The sequence below is a fragment of the Scyliorhinus canicula genome, chromosome 4 (assembly GCF_902713615.1).
Source record: "Scyliorhinus canicula chromosome 4, sScyCan1.1, whole genome shotgun sequence".
NCBI classification, from domain to species: domain Eukaryota; kingdom Metazoa; phylum Chordata; class Chondrichthyes; order Carcharhiniformes; family Scyliorhinidae; genus Scyliorhinus; species Scyliorhinus canicula.
In genome coordinates this window covers 114,434,643-114,458,077 of record NC_052149.1, presented here as the reverse complement: position 1 = coordinate 114,458,077, position 23,435 = coordinate 114,434,643, and the positions used below count along the sequence as shown (strand labels likewise).

Sequence of the window (23,435 nt, the reverse complement as noted above, 5' to 3'; positions counted from 1 at the left end):
TGCCGGCTGAGTCTGCCACCACATTCGGTGTGCCCGCTGGAGGCCGCCGCCGTGCGCATATGCGGACTCGGAACCGGAAGTGCGGGGGTCCGTTCGTGAAACAAAGACTGCGAGAAGCACACCGGGGTCCTGTCAGCCCCCTGCGGGTAGGAGAATAGGTGTTAATTTTTTCAAGGAGAGTCTGGCGTGAAATGCCAGTAGCCCCACTTTTGGAGAATTCTGCCACTGTTTCTAAAAGATGTCAATTCAATGGGCGGCATTCTCCGCCCTGCCGCACCCGTTTCCTGGTGTGGCGCGCCCCCCACCGACAGCGGGATCCTGCGTTCTGGTAGCCAGCCAATAGGGTTTACTATTGTGGGCAGCCCCACGCCGTCGGGAAATCCATGGGCGTGAGTGCACTGCGGCGAAACGGAGGATCCCACCAATGGAAAATGCAGCCCAACATTCTTCATGGGAGCAATTCATCCGGAAAAAAATTATGTCAAGTTTTAGGCACCTTTAGTAGGGTGTTTCTCGGCCACTGCAGTTTCTTTCCGCAATTCAGCAGGAAAGACTCCTTGCAGATCAGGGTGCCATTTGTCTGGCTGCCCCAATCTTAACCCACTTTCAGCCCTGAACCCCACCTCGTTTCCTCCGCACTGCTTTCAACCCCTTGTTATTGACCCCCCCAATCTCGGGGAGTCTCCCAGGAAAATCCCCTCAGGGAAGTCCTCCACCAGGGAAAGCCCACTGGGCCCGATCCCTGGTACTGACAGCCTGGCAACTTGGTCCCCAGATAGTGGCATTGCCAGGGTGCCAGACTGGCAGTGCCAAGGTGCCATTCTGCCCTGTCCTTGAACATCCAGTGGTCTTTAATTTCCTGGAAGACACCACAGGTGCCATGACAACTGGTCCACGTTTGTGGAAACCAGTATTAAACAGCGCCCCGGCAAGGTCCCCCAGCTGTGACTATCAGGTCCTGTGCAGCGGGAGTGCCCCACTAACGATTTTCTTAAATGAGTCTAAATATGCAGATCTGGATCACACACAATGAGGGTGAGATCCAGATCGTGAAGTTTCATGAGATTCAATTAAACCTCGTGAAGCATTTTGAGTGTTCCAAATCTCGCAAGAGGCCTTCTCACGAGATTCAACAGCCTCGTCCCGACACGAAGTTGGCCGCTGAATCTCACCCTATGTTGGACACAGAATCATTAGTTTTTATATACAAGTAATTTTTCTCATCTTTTTGGCTATCAACAAGCTGCAGTATTCGCAATGACTGGCGAACAACATATTCAAGGCATGTGTGGAGCCTAAAAAAGAGGCTGCGCAGGAATATTATGTTACATCGTGTTTTCAGAACTGAGCTTGCAAACCCAACAAAAGGGAGGGTTTGAGGTCCAGAACTAGCTGTACAGTCAAAAAAGGTCTAATTATCTAACAGCCAGGCAATGCAAAATGTACAGTCACAAAGAACCACAGCAAAAAGACCAGAATTAAAAGAAAGTGCAAGAACAGACACTGTTTGATACCCAATGACAGTGCATCAAGCGACACATTTTAATCACATGTGGTCATGCGTTATAGAGATTTGTGATAAAACTCATCAAGCTTTTAAAATACACCCATGAATGGACTCTACTTACTACACAACCACTTGAATCAAGCTTGCGATCGGAGATACAGCAGAAGTTTCTACTGCAGCCACCGTTGTCCTTTGTGCAATCCCTCACAGGACCAAAAGAGTCAAGGAGGACCTCAAGGCTGTCAAAGGAAGCAGATATCATGGCTTCTTCTCTGCAAAACATCAATGGAAAAATGGTAGATAGTAGAGCACTGTTTTGAATATCAATCACAACAGAAGTAAAATAGCATCAATCCCCCAAACAATGTAACTGACATTTATTCAACTCAAAAATGAATTCTCTCTCTACTTTTCTGTTTTCCGTCAAACAGAAATTTGACATTCTTTCAAAGCCAAAAGTATCTATACCTTATTCTGATTTGAGCACATATTTCCACCCAGTTAAGAATGTCAGATGATACATTTTAATGAGTTCAGTGAAAAAGACTACTTACTTATGATTTTAATTAAAGATAAATTTGGCATCCATTAAGATTTGCTTACATTAGACAAAGAACAAGGCCGGATACTCCCTTCTGGGGACTAAGTCCCCACACCGGCAGGAAAACCGGTGCCAACGAATCCGGCGTCAACGCCCCCCCCAAGGTGAGGGATTCTCACCTTTCTAGGGGGCTCGGTTGACACTGGAGGGGTTGGCACCGCTCCAGCCGGCGCCAAAGGAACGGAGCGAGTTTGCGCAGGCACGGGACGGCGGGCGTGATTCCAAACATGCATGGACCAGCTGGCGTATTCTCACGCATACGCGGGGGGGGTTCTCTTCTCCTCGCTGGCCCCCGGGCAATATGGCGGAGCCCTATAGGGGCCCGACGCAGAAGGAAGAAGTGCCCCCACGGAACAAGCCCGCCTGCAAATTGGTGGACCCCGATCATGGGCCAGGCCACTGTGGAGGTCCCCCGGTGGTCAGCTCCCCCCCCGTCCCCCTGAGGACCGCTCACGCGCACCTGCCAGGTGCCGCCGGTGCATGAGTTGAGTGATTCATGCCGGCGGGACTGGCCAAAAATGGATGGCCGCTCGTCCCATCGGGGTCCGGAGAATTGACGGGGGGAGGGGGGGGGGGGGGGGGCTCTGTCAACTGCCCCGGCCGGCATGGCGGCTATCTCGCCCCCTCCCAAAAAACGGCGCCGGAGAATACAGCAGCCAGTGTCGGGGCAGGATTCGTGCCTCCCACTGGGGATTCTCCAACCCGGTGGGGAGTCGGATAATCCCACCCCGAGGGTGGGGTTTACCACACATCCAGCATATGTTTTGTGGCGTCAGGAGGTGACCCAACCATTGGCCGGTGGCAAGATCTTCCGGTCCCTCTGCTGTCAATGGGGTTTCTCATTGAATACATCTCCCGCTGCCATGAACCAGTGGTAGGGGTTCGCCATCGGTGGAAGATCCCACTGGCGTGAATGGCTGGGAAGTTCTGGCTCTAGTGTTAATTCAATTTAAATTGTTTTACAGTGGCAATAGTACTGACAATGATGATAATATAAATAAATTGAAGAAGTAACAAATCTTATTAATAGAATCACAGAATTGTCGCTGCACAATGAGTCCATTTGAGCAGTCATATCTGCACCAGCTCTCCAAATGAGCATCATGACTTACTGCCATTCATCTACACATTGTTTCGATTCAAGTAATCATTCAATACCCTCTTGCGTGCCTCGATTGAACCTGCCTCCACTACACTTCCAGGCAGCGCATTTCAGACCGGAACCACTTGTGTGAAAATGTTTCTTTCTCAGATAGCAGTTGCTTCTTTTGCAAACCAATTTAAATCTGTGCCCTCTCATTCTTGATCCTTTTACCAACAGGAACAGTTTCTCCTTGTCTAGTCTGACCAGGCCCCTCATGATCTTGAACATTTCTATCAAATCTCCTGTTAGCCTTCTTCTCTTCATGGAGTACAGTCCGCACCTCTCCAATCCATCCTCATAACTGAAGTTTCTCATCCACGGAACCATTCTTGTAAACCTCTTCTGCAATCTCTCTCAGGCGTCCGCATCTTTCCTATAGTGTGGCACCCAGAATTATACACAATATTCCGGCTGAGGTCCAACTAGTGTCTTGTATAAGTTTCAGCATAACCTCCTTGTTCTTGTACTCTATGCCTCTATTCAGAAATCCCAGAATGCAACAGTTCTCTCCACCTGCCCTGCCACCATCAATGATTTCTGCATATACAGGGAGAGTGTGGTGGTATGATTTGCATAGCTGTCTGCCATTGGTGCAGAACACTGGCTTACCATTGGCCCTGGTCGGTCATGTGCCTCTCGACTGATTGGTTGAGACCAGTCATGTGACGGCTCTCCGATTGGTCAAGAAGCTGAGTTAACCCCGCCTCCAGAGCGAGGTATAAATACCCAGAATGCCCGGCAGTTGTCCATTTACTGTAGTCGACCACAGGGCTAACTTCTAGCTTATTAAAGCCTAACTTTTGTACAGCAACTCGTCTCGCGTTCGATTGATGGTTCATCAGAGAGGGATAAGGAAAAGCAGCAGTAAATTTTGGTGACCAGATCAGGAGTTGGCGACTGAAGGCTACTTTTCAGCAGTGAATCTGGGATTGTCAAAGGCGGTAAGCGCACCGGAAAGGAATTCATCTCAGTGTATTAGCGAAACATTTATATACCCACTTCCTTTGTTCCAACCTAGATGTCGCGAAAGATGGAACATGCAGCTGGGAAATTCAGAGTCAAGATGAGGTGTCCCTCCGAAACATATATTTAATGTTTTCCCAGAATGTAAATCATGGACTCTTCCTCTCTCCTGGATCAACGGCACAGCCTGAGAGCTATCTGCCTCATGACCACTTCCATCTAACTAGAGAGGATATGTGACCACAATTTTTCCCTCTTGCAAAATTCATCATTTTGCCTCGATCCATCGGCATATATGTGGGTTTGAGAATGGTTTTATCTCTCCCTTTTCCGACATTTTTGAGATGTTCAGTGAAAATTAATGATTTATGGAAACATATTTCATACTAACAAAAAAACAAGGAGCAGGAGTAAGTAGGTCATTCATCTCCTCCACTTGCTCCACCATTCAATAAGATCATGGCTGATCTAATGGTAACCACAAATCTGCAGCCCATCTACCCTGATAACCTCTCGCCCGTTTGTTAATCAAGAATCTATTCACCTCTGATTTTAAAATATTCAGAGGCCGGGGTTTTCTGACGCTCCCCGCTGCGCAAATTTCCAGTGGAGGATTCTTATTGCCATTGGCCATAATGGGATCCTCCGGCCCTGCTGAGGTTTAAGGCATTTTATATAGTTCTCCTTCCCTGCTGCTGGAGAACCCCCACTGGTGAGTCACCTTTGGAAGGACAGGAAGATCCCACTGGTGGGAAGGGCCAAAAAAATCCCACTCAAAGACAATGGCAGTGGCGTGCAGAGGGGGGGGCCGACGGTGCATTGGCCCCGGGCATCCATTGGATGGGGGCATCCAATCAGAGAAGGAAAAAAAAAAAAAAATTTTTTTTTAAAATTTTTTTTTAATTTTAAAAAAAAATTTACATTACCCAATTATTTTTTTCAATTAAGGGGCAATTTAGCGTGGCCAATCCACCTACTCTGCACATTTTTTGGGTTGTGGGGGCGAAGCCAATGCAGACACGGGGAGAATGTGCAAACTCCACACTGACAGTGACCCAGAGCCGGGATCGAACCTGGGACCTCAGTTCCGTGAGGCGGTTGTGCTAACCACTAGGCCACCGTGCTGCCCCAGAGAAGGAAATAAGATAGTAATTTTAAAATTTCAGCGGTGATAAATCAATTTTTGGAGGCTCACCACACAGCAGAGGCAGTTGTTAGCCCTTTATTCCTTTAACATGGTGTACCCTTTCTGTCTAGAGAAAATGGTCCTTCTCCCCATCCCCCTCACACGCATGCGCATGATGTACGTGGTGCAACCATCAAAAGCAACAAGCAGACGTGGCTGTTCGTTCCTGCGTTTCCTCGAGTCATAACTCGTCTTTTCTTCAGCTTTTTGTGCATCTAGATTAGTTCTTTTACCTACTCAGGTCAGTGAATAGCTCTAGAACAGGTGCAACTACGGTTTTTATAGGTTTTTTGGCGATATTTAATGAAATATTTACGTGGGATGTAGTAAGAGTGAAGCCTGGATGATCAGAGGATTGCTATGGCATTTAATCTCGGAATAGGAGACATTTATTCCTTAACATGCTAATATTCGAATACAGATACCACTAATTTGCAAGTCTATGATATAAATTGCACAAAATTATCAGTGGAGAATCAGTGTGAAATAATTTGATACGAAGGAACAAAGAAATGAAATATGGTTTATCCGTCTGCAACTGACCGATTGTTTACCATTTTCTTCCCATTTTCTCATGCGTCTTATGGTTTTTGAGATAGAAAATGAAATGTTACGAGTATTTCGTGTACAACCGAGTGGAGCACAGAACAGGAAAAAAAAGAGGGCCCGAGTCGAAGAAGAGTCCCATCAAAGAGGGGCATTAGATGCATGGATAAAAAGAAGTAAAGAAGTAGGAGAACCTGGAGAAGTAAAAGATGATGTGGGTGCAGAGAAGGATTTTTCTGATACGGATTCAGCTCGGTCAGAACATAATACTCTCTCTCCTCAGTCTCGTTGTCAGGATGATGATCCATGTGAAGAAAATAAAGAAGATATTTGCATATTTTTGCAAAGAAGCGATTTTGGCTGTTTGAAGAAACCGATTCCAGATCATTTGAAGATGACAATATTACAACATGGCCCTGAAAGATATCAGAATAAAAGTGGTCCATTTGCTGAGAAGGTGGGAGATCATTTTCCAAACAGTGGTTTGATAAAGTTTCCACAAACGGAGAAATTGTGGAGAGAAAATGGTTGTTATACTCTCCATATCGGAAAGCATGCTACTGTTTTGTTTGCTTTTTGTTTTCAAAGGAGCATTTGTTGTCTGTGTCAAACTTTGGAAAGGAAGACGGTTTCTCCACTTGGAGAAAATTAAATCCAACAATACCTGACCATGAGAAAAGCCCTTCTCATAGAGCTCACATGAGGGAATACCTGAACCTTGTAGTTCGACTCCATCATTCAACTACGATAGATGCTGAACTTCAACAGCAAATGTCTGCTGAAAAGAAAAGATGGAAAGCTATAACTGAACGGATTGTCGAGGTTATATCCTGTCTGGCAAAACAGAATCTGGCCTATCGTGGACATCGAGGAGAAGGAATATCTGGGTTATCAGAGCCAGGGGAGACAGTCAGTGAAAATACAGGAAACTTTCTAGCAACAATCAGACTTTTGGCCAAATATGATGACATCTTAGCAAAACACTTGCAGAGAGGGAAAGAGAAACCAAAAAGTGTCACCTACTTGTCCAACAGAATTCAAAACGAAATAATCAATCTTCTTGGTGAAACTGTCAAGAAAAATATAATTTCCGAAATTAAGGACGCAAAATATTTTAGCATAATGCTGGATTCAACTCCAGATATTGCCCATGAAGATCAGGTTTCTGAAATTCTGCGTTACGTTCATATTGATGAAAACAGAAAAGTAGAAATAAAGGAGACATTTCTGGGATTTTTTCAAGTCAACAAGAAAGATGCAGTCAGCCTGGTAAATAAAATTCAGGAAAAATTGGAAGAAGACAAAATTTCCATGAATGACTGTCGTGGTCAAGCATATGATAACGCAGCAGTTATGGCTGGAGTGAGAGGAGGTGTTCAACAAAAAATTCTTGAAGTTAACCCAAAAGCTGTGTTTGTGAACTGCGAGAACCACAGCCTCAATTTGTCCTGTGTCCATGCAAGTGAGGTGCAACTTGTTGTTGTTACATTTTTTGGCATTCTAGAAAAACTCTACTTTTTTTTCTTCATCTACTTCTCGTTGGGAAGTGTTAAAATCATTTGTCACTTGGACTGTGAAAAGACAGTGTGACACAAGATGGAGTTCCAGCCATGATGCTGTGCAAGTAATCCACGAAGAGTGTGACAACGTTATTGCAAGCCTTCAACACCTGCTGGAAGGAGAATTTTCAAGGGAAACTAAATCTGATGCAGGATCACTACTGAACTCTATTCAACAGTTCCCGTTTATAGCTTTATTAAATTTTTGGAACTCAGTTTTATCATCAGTGGATAAAGTCTCAAAACGTTTGCAGGATCCGAAAATGGGGTTCCATGAAGCTTCTTGTGATCTGAGAGGACTTATTCATATCTTGAATTTGAAGAATGATGAAATTATCCACAATGCAATAGATTTAGCCAATGAATATTGTCAAAATTGGGGAATACCAATTGCACGAACAAGGAGAAGAAGAATAATGCCTGGAGAGTCAGCAAGAGATAGTGGACTGACGGCACAAGAAGATATGAATAGAGTAATGGTAGAGATTGTGAACAGATTAAAAACTGAAATTGAAGACCGCAGTGTCCGTCTTCAAAGACTCAGTGACCGATTTTCTTTTCTTCTGAACTTGAATTCAGGAGTGATTGAAGATGAACAAGAAAGAGAGAAATTAAAAAAGGAATGTTCAGACTTTGCAAATTATTATGACAATGATGTGGTTGCAATTCAGTTATATGACAAAATTATTGATTTTGTGATGCTCCTTCGAGCTGGAGGGAATAGAGTTCCCCCTGATCCTAAAGATGCTCTGGAGTCTTTACTGCAGTATGGGAGGGATGTCTTTCCGACGCTGTGTGTTTCATACAGATTACTGCTTACAATCGCATTTTCAGTCGCAAGCTGTGAAAGGTCATTTTCAAAACTTAAATTAATAAAAACATATCTGAGGTCTTCTATGTCACAGGAGCGACTGACCAACCTGGCTTTAATAAGCATTGAAAAAGAATTTCTCACAGCTGATGTAAAAAGTGAAGTAGTTCAGGTGTTTTGTGACAGGAGGTATCATTCGGGGAAAAGAACTTAATAAATTTGATTGAAATTAAATGAAATTCGCTTATTGTCACGAGTAGGCTTCAATGAAGTTACTGTGAAAAGCCCCTAGTCGCCACATTCCGGCGCCTGTCCGGGGAGGCTGGTACGGGAATCGAACCGTGCTGCTGGCCTGCTTGGTCTGCTTTAAAAGCCAGTGATTTAGCCTTGTGAGCTAAACCAGCCCCTTTATATTTATTATCGAATATTAAAATCGAATAAAGCGTTTATTTCATGTTTCATCTGTGTTTATATATTCAAAATGTTTTCCTTTCTCATAATATTTCTCAGTATATTAGGCCTTATACTTGAGTCTTTGGGGCATACAATCAAGATTTGCCCCGGGCATCACCAGACCTCTGCACGCCACTGGACAATGGGCATGATCTACTAGCCACACTGAGCCTGAAAGGCAATGTGGCACGGCAGATAGATCTACCCGGCTCACCACATCGCGTGAGATCTAATGCGATCTCACAAGACGTCCCAATCTGAATCACCCCATTGTGGGTGGAATCACTGTTTTGCAAATTTGCATATTGGAGTGAGACAGCTGGGCGGCATGGTGACACAGTGGTTAGCACTGTTGCCACTCAGCGCCAGGGACCAGGTTCAATTCTGGCCTTGGGTGACTGTGTGGAGTTCGAACATTCTCCCTGGGTCTGTGTGGGTTTTCTCTGGGTGCTCTGATTTCCTCCCACAATCCAAAGATGTGCATGTTAGGCAGATTAGCCATGCTAAATTGCCACTTAGTATCCAAAGGTTAGGTAGGGTTACTGGGTTAAGGTGGCGGCCTGGCATGAGGTGGAGTGCTCTTTCCAAGGATTGGTGCAGATATGTTGGGCCAAATGGCCTCCTTCTGCACTGTGTGGATTCAATGGGCTGGATTCTCCTGCTCCACCTGCCACAAGAACATCACGGGCGAGCCGCGTACAATGGAGAACTCCATTGACCTCAGGTTAGATTCTCCGGTCACCGGGCAAATGCGGCCGGACAATCCCACTCTATGATTCTATGAATATGCATTTCCCTGAGGTATCCAAGGCTTTGGGACCTAATCCCTTCACCTTGGAGATCTCGGATGAGCGCCATTCCCTACTGGTCACCACAAATGCGAAACAGACACAACGCCACTCAGAGGGATCTCTTAGGAGATCAAAGATCTTCAGGGTGATTTCCCTCTGGGGGCAGTGCCATGGTGCCAGGCTGACATTTTACCCAAGCCAGGATTTGGTCCTGGGGTGTCCTGCATGTGTGCAGTGTGGTAAGCAGGGGGCCAAGGACCCCCTTATAGATGAGTTGGTGCTTTGGCGAGGGTCTTGTTGGGGCATTGAGAGATCGAGACCCCATTTAAAAATGGGGTCTGATCTCTCCCTGCACTGAGGAGTTCTTCTGAGCGGAGCTCCTCAGTACAGGAAGTGGGACGAAGTGCGGCCTTGTTGGGGAGTTTCCCCACTGAGACCCAGAATCGAGCCAGAATCCTGAAAGGTAACGTGATGTTTCTTGGTGATGCGAACGGCAGGAAATAGCCAGCTAAACGCTCTCATCCCGGGACTCTGGTCTGGTTATATCGTGCTCAATGCTTCCACCACTTTGTGAGGAAGAGAGTTCCAAAGACTCACAATCCTCTGAGTAAAAACTTTTCACTTCATCTTTATTTTAAATGGGCGACTCCTTGGGCAGAATTCTCCGACCCCCGCAGGGTCGGTGAAGCGCCCGGGGCCAGCGTAAATCCCACCCCCCGCCGTGGCTGGAATTCTCTGCCACTCGGGAATCGGCGGGGGCGAGAATCATGCCGCGCCAGTCGGCGGGCCACCCGCGGCGATTCTCCGGCCAGCGATTGTCCGAAGTCCCACCGCTGTCAGGCCTCTCCCGCCAACGTAGTTTAAACCACTGCTGGTGCCGGCGGGAGCAGGTGGCGCGAGTGGGCTCCGGGGTCCTGGGGGAGGGGCGGAGCGATCTGATCCCGGGGGGGGGAGGGGGGGAGTGCCCCCACGGTGGCCTGGCCCCCGATCGGGGCCCACCGAATGGTGGACGGGCCAGTGCCGTGGGGGCACTCTTTTTCTTCCGCTGCCGCCACGGCCTCCACAATGGCGGAGGCGGAAGAGACCCCCCCTGCCGTGCATGCGCCGGTATGACATCAGCGGCCGCTAATGCTCTGGCGCATGCGCGGCCTCACGCCTTTCGGCCAGCGGTTCGCGCCGGCTGGCGAGGCGGAAAGGCCGTTCGCGGCAGCCGGCGGGGAGCCAAAGGTCGCTCACGTCGGTCGGCGGGGCGACAACCCCTCCAGCACGGGCCTAGCCACTAAAGGTGCGGAGGTCCGACGCCGGAGTGGTTGGCGCCACTCCGGTACGCCGGGACCCCCTGCCCCGCTGGGTAGGGGAGAATACCGCCCATTATTTTTAAACAGTGATCCCTAGTACTAGATTCTCCCACAAGGGGGAAAATCCTGTCCCCATCCACCCTGTCAGTACCCCTCAGGATTTTAATTGCCTGAACTGTCTTTCATATGTTTCAATCAAATAGCAAATTTCAAATTATTAATTGTAATGAAATGATATTTATTGGAAAGATAGTACTTTCTTTTAATTCATTACACATCCTACTATAGTACTGCTTAGCCGATGCTTCACTCTTATCAATACCCCTTTTATGACTTGCACCTAATACTTTGTCCTCACTCAACCTTGAGCATCTCCATATTTTTAGGGTGTATAAAACCCATCAAGAGCAGCACCATGGCCCCCTCCTTACACAGTGCCTTGGCATTAAGGGTGGTCCAAAATGGCCGATACATTTTTGGGGTGATCTGCAGACTGTCACATGCGGGACAGGTGGTGTTTGCAGGGTTAGGTAGCTGGGTTGTTTGGAGGTTTGGGGCTACTTTGGACATAACTTTGTGCATTCCTACCAAAGTCTCTCAATGGGTTCCCTTCTGGGTGAGCCTTCTCCATTTTGGTTGGACAAACCTAGATCTCACATAAGTTAGCATGTATGTATGATCATTAGGGATTCTTTGCAGGCTTTTCCACTGTCCTCCTGCTGTGATTGAGTTCTTAGTGGTGCAGTTGACTCGGAAGACCGGTGTCAAGCATTGGAGATCAATTTCCTGCCCAGAGAAACTGACTTTGCATGATTAGCACCCAACGCTGGGCAAACAAGCTTGGGAGAGGGCATTGCTGTTGGGCTGCCTTTCGTGCCTTTGGATTTTGGAGGATTTTGTAAATGCACCACTGATGGTGCTTCCTTCGTGCTTTGAGATGCCTGCTGTGGGTTGTTCAAATCCCTGAGCGTAGAGATCATTGCCAGCTGGTAAACCCATGGTCTTAATCTTCGATTTGACATCCTGGTCCACTTCCATTTTCAATGAATGATGAACTTAACAATAGACAAATTAAAAAGTTAACAATATTCCCATTACTGTGACAATTCAATATGAAATGAAATGAAAATGAAAATCGCTTATTGTCACGAATAGGCTTCAATGAAGTTACTGTGAAAAGCCCCTAGTCGCCACATTCCGGCACCTGTCCGGGGGGGGCTGGTACGGGAATCGAACCGTGCTGCTGGCCTGCTTGGTCTGCTTTAAAAGACAGCGATTTAGCCTGGTGAGCTAAACCAGCCCCTATTTTGCTACTCAAGTGGTAATGCTAACATTACCAACTTAAAATTGTGCCTCGCAACTCAACTTGTTAAAAAACATGCTGTAAATCTTTATTTAAAATATAAATGAACATTAAATTACATTATGCTTTGTCATTTCATACCTCCTATTGGCAATTTTTCACTACAGTACCTGTTCTTATTAATTAAAATGAGCTTACGGGTTAAAAACTATTTTTAAAATGACTTTTGTGAGCTGTCATCCAAGTTACCCAGTTCGGAAACAGATAAGAATTGGGTGGTCAGATTAATGGCATGCTGTCTTTCATATACAGATTGTATGTACATCTTGTGCGATGTGAAATGTGGATGGCAATAATCAGCAACAAGTATGAAATCATTACATTTACATAGTTACATAGGACAGCATGGTAGCATAGTGTTTAGCACAATTGCTTCACAGCTCCAGGGTCCCAGGTTCGATTCTTGTCTTGGGTCACTGTCTGTGTGGAGTCTGCACGTTCTCCGCGTGTGGTTCCTCCCACAGTCCAAAGATGTGCAGGTTAGGTGGATTGGCCATGCTAAATTGCCCTTAGTGTTGGGTGGGGTTACTGGGTTATGGGGATAGGGTGGAGGTGTGGGCTTGGGTAGAGTGCTCTTTCCAAGAGCCGGTGCAGACTCGATGGACCGAATGGCCTCCTTCTGCACTGTAAAATCTATGATTCTATGATGTAAATTGCCAGAGTAGGCTCTTTGCTTTCACCAATCAATCCAAAAACGTTCTGCTGAGGTATTCATTGCATGAGAATCATCCCTCCTGAAGGCGTTGATAGATCCATTAAATGCTGCAACATTGTGTTTCTCTGGGACAACATACTTATCTGCAGGCGTGTGCAAGGTGGAATACTTTTGAAAAGTGCTCTTTGGTGAGCTCCACACAGAGAGCTCCAGGGAGCTGAACGGCAGACACAGGCACCAAGAGATTTGAAAGTGCGGATAACAAGTGGGGAGGGGGAAAATATTTGGTGGATTAGCTTTAACAGCGGCAGGAATGAAGAGATAAGGACCTGTTCTGAGTGTGCAGGAGAGGGGCCACTTGTATGATTACTTTTCTTTCTGAATACAATGTCAGATCAAATGGACTCATTTGAATTGAAAGCAGTTACGTAAATGCTTTTCATATACTACTTTTTGCTTGATATGCAAAGGATACAACTAAAATTGCACCCTACATAGGAAATCCATATTTGCCTGCCGTGGAATATTAGATGAAGTAACGAAAGACAATAGACCACAATCTGGGCAGAAGAGCTGATGAAGTATCAGAAAGAATATTGACTTATTTATCTTACAAATAGTTTTTACTGTCCATAGGTAAGAAACACTGGGAAACAGAGAATTATTAAAGCCACAGAGATCTGAATATGTAACAGTAACTGAAGCATTTTTGCATTTTGCAATTTTAGCATATTGTGGCATCCATTGACAAATACCTACAACAAAGGAATGATTAATAGGACAGCAGCTCATAACAAGTATTGACAGCAAATCACATCCTTTACTGACTATTACTGCATACATTTGGGGAAAATAAAGATGAGTACAAAACCCTTCAGGTATACAAAATGTCACTAAACCTTATTGAAAGTGACAAGACCAAGTTGAAAAATGCAAACACCCAGGGAATAATTCAGTGAGAAACCTTAACACTACACCGTAATTCTATACAAGCAGCTACTGGCTGTCTTGAAGGAAAGACATCGACCCAAAACGTTTGATCAAACTTGGAGACACCTGTGTCCGACTCGGAGTAGAGAGCTATGCATTTGCCTGTATTACATTAAAAAGGCTCCGACTTCCAATGGAAAATCCTGCAGAGGTCCCACAGCACAGGAATGCTTGCAAAGAGCAGCAAAGGCAATTTGTGAAGATGCCACCTCCCTCTCTATTTACAGCACTAGCTGCTGTATTCTGGTAAGTATTTAAAGGTCCCCAGGCTTCATATGCGAGTGAATGGGCGAGTGCGTGGGTGAGTGGGTTGGTGAGTGGGTAGGTAGGTGAGCAAGTGGGTAGATGGGAGAGGCAATGGGTAAGTGGATCAGCTTGGAGCTGGGTAGGGTGGAAGCTTGGTTGGGTGGAAGGCAGGTAAGGTGAATGGTGGGTTGGATGGCAGGGTGTTAGGGTGGAAGCTGGGTTGGGTGGCAGGCAGGTAAGGTGGAAGGTGTGAGTGGCAGGCGGGTAGGGTGGAAGGTGGGTTGGATGGCAGATGGGTTGAATGACCAAGAACAGAGATTTCAAAGCGAAGGCAAGTACTACCAATTGTGTCTTCGCAAGACCTCTAAATCCAGCGGTAGATGGATGAAGAGCAGGAAAGTGGAACATTTGGAATGTTAAGAACAAGAGGCTTTTTAATGCCCTAAAATGACTGGACTTAACTGTAGTTCGGGGATAGGTGAAAGTTTCTAGAAATCTCATTGGTTCTGTTGTCTCTGTGAAAAGTACAAATGTCTATCAAACCAGTCTATTATTCCATTCGATGTTTATGTCAGACTCTGAAGTAGACGACAAGGAAACAGATTAGATTATCTGTTTATTATGTTTAATTTTTAATGAGAATTGGAAATTAAGGCTTACAATTGGCCTTCTAGGGGTGGAATCTTCTGGTTCCACCAAAAGCGGGAAGCTTGGTGGGTGGGAGCATCTTAATTTGGCATGAGTTCAAAAATCAAATTCCCAATGATGGGATGAACTTTAAAATCTTGCATTATAGGCCAGTCAAAGTGACTCGAGTTTTCTGATGAACAATGTCTGGAAGCCTTTAGCATGTCATGCTTGCTCATTCAAAGACCACCTTGCTGGAATTTAGTTCCACCTCCAAATTAAATACCTCACTGGTAAAAAAAATAGATGTTCACTTTTCTGGCGCACATAAGGGACAAAATAGATTTCTTCCATGATTAATGGTGAGTTGCCGCTGCGTTGTCCTGCTTGGGGAGCCTGTGAAAATGCCAGCCTGTGATTGAGACTGGGTGATGGCAGTGTGAGGCGGATGGCCAAGGAAGGGAGCAAGGGTTAGCGGGAATGGGTGGGTCAGTGGCTGGGCAAATCTAGTGCAGGCTGTCGGGTGCCCTTTAAATATGGTGCTCGGACCTTTGACCCCTTGAGGTAACAGAGGGGTGGGGGGCGGCGACTGAACAACGCAAGATTGCATGCGGTCAGCCGTTCCGCCCCAGAGGAAATCACTCCCACAGTGGAATGTCATTAAAAACCCAAGCTCGTAGCTTTCAGGAAATAAACCCACTGAACTTAAATCAGGCTGGACTATGTATAACTCCAGACCCATATAGCATTGTGGTTGACCCTTGACTGCTCCACAAAATGGCCTGACAGGGCTATCAGTTAGGGCAATTAGGAATTGACAGTAAATGCTGTTCTTACCAACAATTTATACATCCCATGAATTAAATATTTTTTAGGAGTTCTCGTTATCGAGTTCCATTTAAAATACACTTGGCACCCACAGCTGTCAATCCATTGCATTTCTTGCATTTAAAGTGGTCCCACTGGTCAGCCAGAAGGAAAAAACAGTAATATGGGCAAACAGGAATTCTGGTCGAACTGTTTCTTCCTCCTGGGCACCTCTGAACCATGGGATTTTCATTAGTGCTGGGCGTGTTATCTAACTACAGGTACAGCAAAGGGTCTGAGGGAATCTCAACAGTCCTCTTGTCAAAGTCAATAGTTCCCTTCAATGGGGTGACATAAAGGGCAGGATTCTCCGACTTCCAAGAGCGGGTTTCTTGGCAGCGGGAGGCTACGGGATTCTCTGCTCCCACCACTTTTAAAGGGATTTCCCATTTAAGCCACCCTATGCCGCCGGGAATCGCACAGGCTGGGCAGCGCTGCCGATGGGACTCTCAGCGAGTGGCTGGTGAATTCTGCCCAAAGCGTTTGAGGTAGAGAGCACAGCAAATGTAGATATTCTATAACTTTTCCTCAAGTTTCAAATTCTTACAATGAAGGGAATTTCTTTGGATGTCTAATATCTAAACCTGGCTCTGACAGAAATGGCTTTGTTTGGGCCTCACTGTTGACACTCATTGATGTGATGCCTTCTGGGAAGTGTACTGCATGTGACCTACTGTGTGGTTCTGACGGGGAGGAAATAAAACAAGTGTGCAGGGAGGTACTGCCTCTCCACAACTCAAACCAATGCTGTGCTAAACTATATAATCCTTCCCTATCTTTTTAAAACAACAGTACAAAATGTGTGACATCTGGACACAACGACATCCGGATATTATTCTGAATTTCTGAGGCATACAATGAATTAATTTGGAATTGAATATCTCGGCAAATTTTTGCATACAGCAAGATCCAACAAACAGCAATAAAAATGAATGACTAGTTAATTTGTTTCTGGGCTATTGGGAATAGTCAATGGTTCTGGCATCATGGATAAAGAGGAAGGCTAACAAAATATGCGATTCAAAAAACCATATTCTAAATATAAGTATAATAAAGAGAATTAAAAACACAGCAGTGTAGTAAAACAGATTATGAAGGCTAAAAGGGACTAAGAATAAGAAATAGCAATGTTTATAATAGTATTGTGCAGAAGAACTAAAAGCAAGTCAAAGAAGGGGTGGGCACTATTACAAAACCAAACAAATATCAAGAAAGGCCATGGTGCACTAGAGAATGGGGGATTGTGGACATCCTCGGCTGTGATTCTCTAATCCCGCGGCGGGCCGGAAAATCACTGCATGCGCGCGAGATTCCTGCCATGCCACTCCATGCCGGGACTCCGATTCTTCAACCCGGCCAGAACTGCGCGAACTCGGAGTGCGTTGCACGGGCCGGAGAATCGACGCAACGTGCTGGTCCCAGGGCCTGCAGCCCGGATGGGCTGAAGTCCCACCGGGAGTGCCGGGCTGGGTCGGGGCCGGGGGTCGGGTTTCGGGGCCGGGGGGGGAGGGAGGGGGGATAGCAGTGCTGGAGCGGTTGGGGTAGGGGAGTTGGGGGAGGGGGGTCGAGGGGGGGGGGTGGGTTATGTGTGGCTAGGTGCAAGCTGGCAACAGTGGTGACCATGTAGTCCGTGGCACCTGGTTGTGGAGGGGGGTATGTGCAATGATGGAATTTCATCTACCCCCACCCCCTGCAGACCGTAATGTTTGGCCATCACCCAGCGATGTTGGCCGTCTTGGTGGGGCTGCTGCCCTGCTTGAAGCCCTATGGGAGCTGGAGCAGGGGCATGACAGGGAGGCGGCGGAGGTTGCCGCAGAGGAGCGTGCCTCAGAGGGGCAGGTGGCAGCCGCCCAGGCTGGAGGGAAGCCTGCCTGACAGGATGAGAAGGAGGAGGAGGTGGTGCCACGGCGACGGAGGTGCCCAATGAGGCCTCATGTGTACCGGTGCCGTCTGTCCATCCAGGACCTCCCAAACAGGTCGTGTAGGAGGAGACTCCGGATGAGGTAGGAAACTGTTGCCCATATCTGCCACCTGATGGCACAACTGTAAAGAGTGCGGAGAGAGAGAGGGCAAGACTTGTCCCCAGGGTCAGCATGTGTGCAGGAAGTGTCTCGAGTTACAGCTCCTGGAAGCTCAAGTTTCAGAGCTGGAGCGGCAGCTGGAGACACTGTGGAGCATCCGCAAGTCAGAGAGTATCATGGATAGCACGTATAGAGAGGTGGTCACACCGCTCAGACTCCGCGGGCAGGAAGTGAATGGGTAACCACCAGACAGAGCAAAAGAGCGAGGCAGGTAGTGCAGGAATCTCCTGTGGCCATTCCCCTGCAGAACAGATATACCGTTTTGGATACGGTAGAGGGGAATGGCCTCTCAGGGGAAAACAGCAACTGCCAAACCCATGGCACCACAGTTGGTTCTGCTGCAGAGGGGAGGAGTAATAAGTGTGACAGTGCAATAGAGTGGTTGGGGAGGGTTTAAACTATAATGCCAGGAGGTGGGAACCTACGGAAGGAGTCAGAGAAAGAGGGAGCAAGGACAAAAGCAAAAGGTAAAAAAGTGAATAAGAAAAGTGATAGGTGGAGAAACCAAGGACAAAATTCAAACAGGGCAGTAGAGAAAATATTGGGAGCAAGACAAGCATTGTGAAAAAGACAAACTTAAAGGCTCTGTGCCTTAATGCACGGAGCATTTGCAATAAAGTGGATGAACTAATGGTGCAGATAGATATAAATGGGTATGAGGATTACGGGGACATGACTGCAGGGTGAACAGGGATGGGAACTGAATGTCCCAGGGTTCTCAGTATTTAGGAAGGACAGGCATAAAAGAAAAGGTGGTGGCATGGCACTGCTGGTTAAAGAGGAAATTAACACAATAGTGATAAAGGATATTTGGTCTGACAATGTGGAATATGTATGGTTAGAGTTGAGAAATACCAAGGGACAAAAACCATTAGTGGGTGTCTTATATAGACCCCCAAACTGGACTGGTGAGTTTGGGAATGGCATTAAACAAGAAATTAGTGGTACATGTAATAAGGGAATATCGGTGATCATGGGCGATTTTAATCTTCACATAGATTGGGCAAATCAAATTAGCCACAGTGCCGTAGAGGAGGGACTCCTGGAGTGTATACGGGATGGTTTTCTTGATCAATATGTGGAGAACCAACTAGAGAGCAGGCCATCTTAGCCAGGGTACTGTGTAATGAGAAGGGAATCATTGCCAATCTGGCTGTCCGAGACCCCTTGGGGATGAGCGACCATAACATGATAGAATATTTTATCAAGGTAGAGAGTGAAGTAGTTGATGCGGAGACTAGGGTGCTGAATCTTAATAAAGGGAACTATGAGGATATGAGGCACGAGTTGGCCTTGATAGATTGGGGAGAGTTACTTCAAGGAATGACAGTAAATAGGTAATGGCAAACATTCAAGGAACGCATGGGGGAACTGCTGCAACTGTTCATTCCTGTCTGGCACAAAAGCAAAATGGGCAAGAGGGCCAATCCATTGCTTACAAAGGAAATTAGAAATAGTATCCGATCCAAGGAAGAAGCATACAGATTGGCCAAGAAAAATAATAGGTATGAGGATTGGGAACAGTTTAGAATTCAGCAAAGAAGGACAAAGGGATTGATTAAGAAGGGGAATATACAGTACGAAAGGAAGCTTGCAGGGAACATAAAGACTGACACAAAGAGTTTCTACAGATATATGAAGAGAAAGAGATTGGTAAAGAGAAATGTAGGACCCCCTACAGACAGGATCAGGGGAATGCATAATAAGGGACAAAGAAATGGCTGAGCAATTGAATACATGCTTTGGTCCTGTCTTCACAAATGAGGACACAAATCAGATCCCAGAAATGTTGGAGAATGAAAGGTTTAGTGAGAGCAAAGAACTGAGGGAGATCAACATTAGTAGAGAAATGGTGTTGGGAAAACTGATGGGATTGAAGGCGGATAAATCCCCAGGGCCTGAGAATCTGCATCCCAGAGTGCTTAAGGAGGTGGCTCTGGAAATAGTAGATGCATTGGTGGTCATCTTCTGGGATTCTATAAACTCTGGGACAGTCCCTGCAGATTGGAGGGTAGCTTGCATCACTCCGATATTCAAAAAGGGTGGTAGAGAGAAAGAAGGGAATTATAGACCAGTAAGCCTAACATCGGTAGTGGGGAAAATGATTGAACCCATTATCAAGGACTTTATAGCGCAACATTTACAAAGCAGTGCCAGGATCAATCAGAGTAAGCATGGATTTATGAAGGGAAAATCACGCTTGGCAAATCTGTTGGAATTCTTTGAAGAGGTAACCAGTACAGTCGACAAGGGGGATCCAATCAATGTGGTATATTTGGACTTTCAGAAGGCGTTTGACAAGGTCCCGCATGAGAGATTATTGTGCAAAATTAAAGGGCATGCGATTGGGGGAAATATATTGAGCTAGATAGAAAGCTAGTTGGCAGAGAGGAAACAAAGAGTAGGGATTAATGGGTCCTTTTCAAATTGGCAGGCACTAACCAGTGGGGTACCACAGGGATCGGTGCTGGGACATCAGCTATTCACAATATATATTAATGATTTGGATGAGGGAACAAAAGATAACATCTCAAAGTTTGCAGATGATACCAAATTTGGTGGGAGGATGAATTATGACGAGGATGCAGGTATCCCATAGTAATATCTGAACAGGTTGGGCGAGTGGGCAAACCAATGGCAGATGCAGTATAATTTGGATAAGTGTGAGGTTATTCATTTTGGAAGCAAAAACAGGGAGGCAGATTGCTATCTGAATGGTTGTAGATTAGGAGAGGGGAGTGTGCAGCGGACCTTGGTGTCCTTGTGCACCATTCGCTGAAGGTAAGCATGCAGGTGCAGCAGGCGGTAAAGAAGTCGAATGGTATGTTGGCCTTCATTGCAAGAGGTTTCGAGTATAGAAGCAGGGATGTGTTGCTGCAATTATACAGGGCCTTGGTGAGGCCACACTTGGAATATTGTGTGCAGTTTTGGTCTCCTTCTCTGGGGAAGGATGTTCTTGCTCTCGAGGGAGTGCAGCAAAGGTTTACCAGACTGATGGTGGGACTGTCATACACCAGGAATGGCGGGACTGTCATATGAGGAGAGATTGACTAGGTGGGATTGTTCCCACTGGAGTTTAGAAGAATTAGGGGGGATCTCATAGAGACTTATAAAATTTTAACAGGGCGAGATCGGGTAGATTCAGGGAAGATGTTACCGTTGATGGGTGTGTCTAGAACCAGGGGTCACAATCTGAGGATACAGGGTAAACCATGTCAGACAGAGATAAGGAGACACTTCTTCACACAAAGAGTGGCGAGCCTGTGGAATTCATTACCACAGGAAGTAGCTGATGCTAAGACTTTGTATATATTCAAGCAGCGGCTGGATATAGCACTTTGGGAGAATGGGATCAAAGGCTACGGGGAGAAAGCAGGATTAGGCTATTGAGTTGGATGATCAGCCATGATCGTGATGAATGGCGGAGCAGGCTCGAAGGGCCAAAAGGCCTCCTCCTGCTCCTATCTTCAATGTATCTATGTACCTGGCACCGCGTGGGACTGCGGGTGGACATACTCTCCCGGTAGACGTCAAGGTGACGGTCGCCCTGAACTTCTACGCCACGGGGTCGTTCCAGTCGCCGAGTGAGGACCTCTCCGGCATTTCCCAGGTGTCGGTGCACAGGGGCATCTGTGCAGTGACCGACGCCCTGTACGACATCGTGGACCGGTACTTTCAGTTCCCCGTGGACCGCGCCCACCAGGATGCCCGGGCAGCAGGCATTGCTGCGGCTGCCAGGATTCCCATGATCCAGGGGGTGATCGATGGGGTGCACGTCGCTATGTGGCCACCATCGGATAACAGGGCCGTCTTCATGAATAGGAAGGGGTCCTACTCTGTGACCACCGCATGAAGATCCTGCACGTCTGTGCCTGGTACCCGGGCACTGTACATGACGCTTTCATCCTGGCCCAATCGTTCATCCCCGCCATGTTCGAGGGACACCCCCCACCGCCCCCCCTTCACCACCCCCCCGCCCCCCCACCCCCCAGCTGCGGTGCTGGTTGCTAGGCAACAGGGGTTACCCATTGTGGGCATGGCTGATGATGCCTATGCGGAGGCCACAGACTGACGTGGAGCACCGCTACAATGATGACCATTGTGCGACCAGGGGTGTGGTCGAGGGGTGCTTTGGGCTGCTGAAGATGCGCCTCAGGTGCTGGACCGCTCTGGAGGGGCCCTCCAGCACCCGTCGGAGAGGGTTGGCTGCATCGTTGTGGTCTGCTGCGTCCTGCACAATATAGCCCAGCAGAGAGGTGATGTGCTGGAGGCAGAGGAGGGGGAGGATCACGACGAAGGGCATGCCTCTCCAGATGAGAAGGATGTGGAGGGGGGGGGGGGGGGGGGGCAATGCATGGGACATAGGGGCTGGGCAGGGACGGGAGGCTACCAATGATACCGGCTGGGTGAACGGGAATGGGAGGAGTTGATAGTCACACGGGTCACATTTTAGGCGGGGGGGGGGGTTTCGCTGAGCATGGGCACGGTCGGGATAGTACGGCACCACCCCACCACCCTCACCCTGCCCACCACCGACCATCCTCACCCCACCCACCACCAACCACCCGCATGCACACCACCCCTCCACTACACATCCACCTGCGGCACAACGGGCAAGGCTCACACAGTCGGCAATGGAAGCGGGTCTTTTGCATGGCATGGAGGATGATGACAACCCGCTCTGCAATGAGCTCCGGGCTCTGCATTGTTAGACAATGTCTGTCTCATGGCCACAGTAACACCCTCCACCTGGGTGGTCCCTGCAGGCGGCCTGGACACTGCATAGCATGGGCCTATCATCTGGTTTGGGGCGGGATGGCGCCTGCGACCCGGGGGTTGGTGGGCGCACGCCACACTCGCCGGAGCTCAATATCTCATCACCCCTCACACATACTGGAGCGCACTTCCCACCCCACACCTGCACGCATCGGACAGAGAACAGGTGTAAAAGTGAGTTTAAATATCAACATTACGTACACGTGCCCTCACCCCTATAACAGGTCTGTGCCCGGCACCCGTGTCAACTTACTCAGTGTCTACATTTCTGGCCTTACATGTCTACATCTATGACCTCATCTAGGCGGTTCTCCAGACGATATAGCAGAATTGGAGGTGGACTGCTATGATTCCTGCCCTGTGACTAGGTTCCCCTTTGGCGGTCATTTCCTGGGGCGGCTCGGCCTGGATGGGCCAGGTTGCACCTCGGCCGAGTGGGATGGCGTGCTGCCAGCCTGTTCTGTCGGTTGCCCACCAGATGCATCTGGGACGGAAGGGGGGGGTGACAGTCCGAGGTGTCGCGGTGTTCTGGGACCTACCCCGCAGGGGGACCCGGGGGTCCTAGCGGATCCAACACCCAAGGCACCCCCGGCACCTGGCTCTGCCAGTCCTGGAGGCCCGCCCTGATATCGACCAGGGTCTGCAAGTTTGCAGCCATGGAGCCCAGGGAGTTGGCCATCCCTGTCTGGGTCTGTGCGATACCGGTCAGCAACTGGGCAATGGCGCCGATGATCTCAGCCATGGCCCACTGAGACTGGGCCACGGTGCTAAGCGCCGCTGCAATTTGCAGCTGGCTCTGGCTCATGGCTGCCTGTGAGAGGGCAGCCATGTCCTGAGCCATGGCCCCCGCCTGCACAGAAAGCCTCAGGCCTTGCATATTGCGACCCATGTCCAACACCGTCGCCCCCATTGCCTCTACCGCGGACGCCACCCGTGCGGTTTTGGCCTGGGTGGTACGCATGATCAGCACC

General features: G+C 47.8%; 1 protein-coding gene across 1 annotated transcript in view; it reads right to left on the bottom strand.

Annotated features, from left to right (window-relative positions):
• Window positions 1–23,435, bottom strand: part of LOC119964903 (astrotactin-1-like) — a 3,158,558-nt gene that overhangs the window by 1,256,300 nt on the left and 1,878,823 nt on the right. Inside the window, 1 exon segment of the mRNA XM_038795000.1 lies at window positions 1,629–1,779. Coding sequence (XP_038650928.1) covers window positions 1,629–1,779 — 151 coding nt within the window.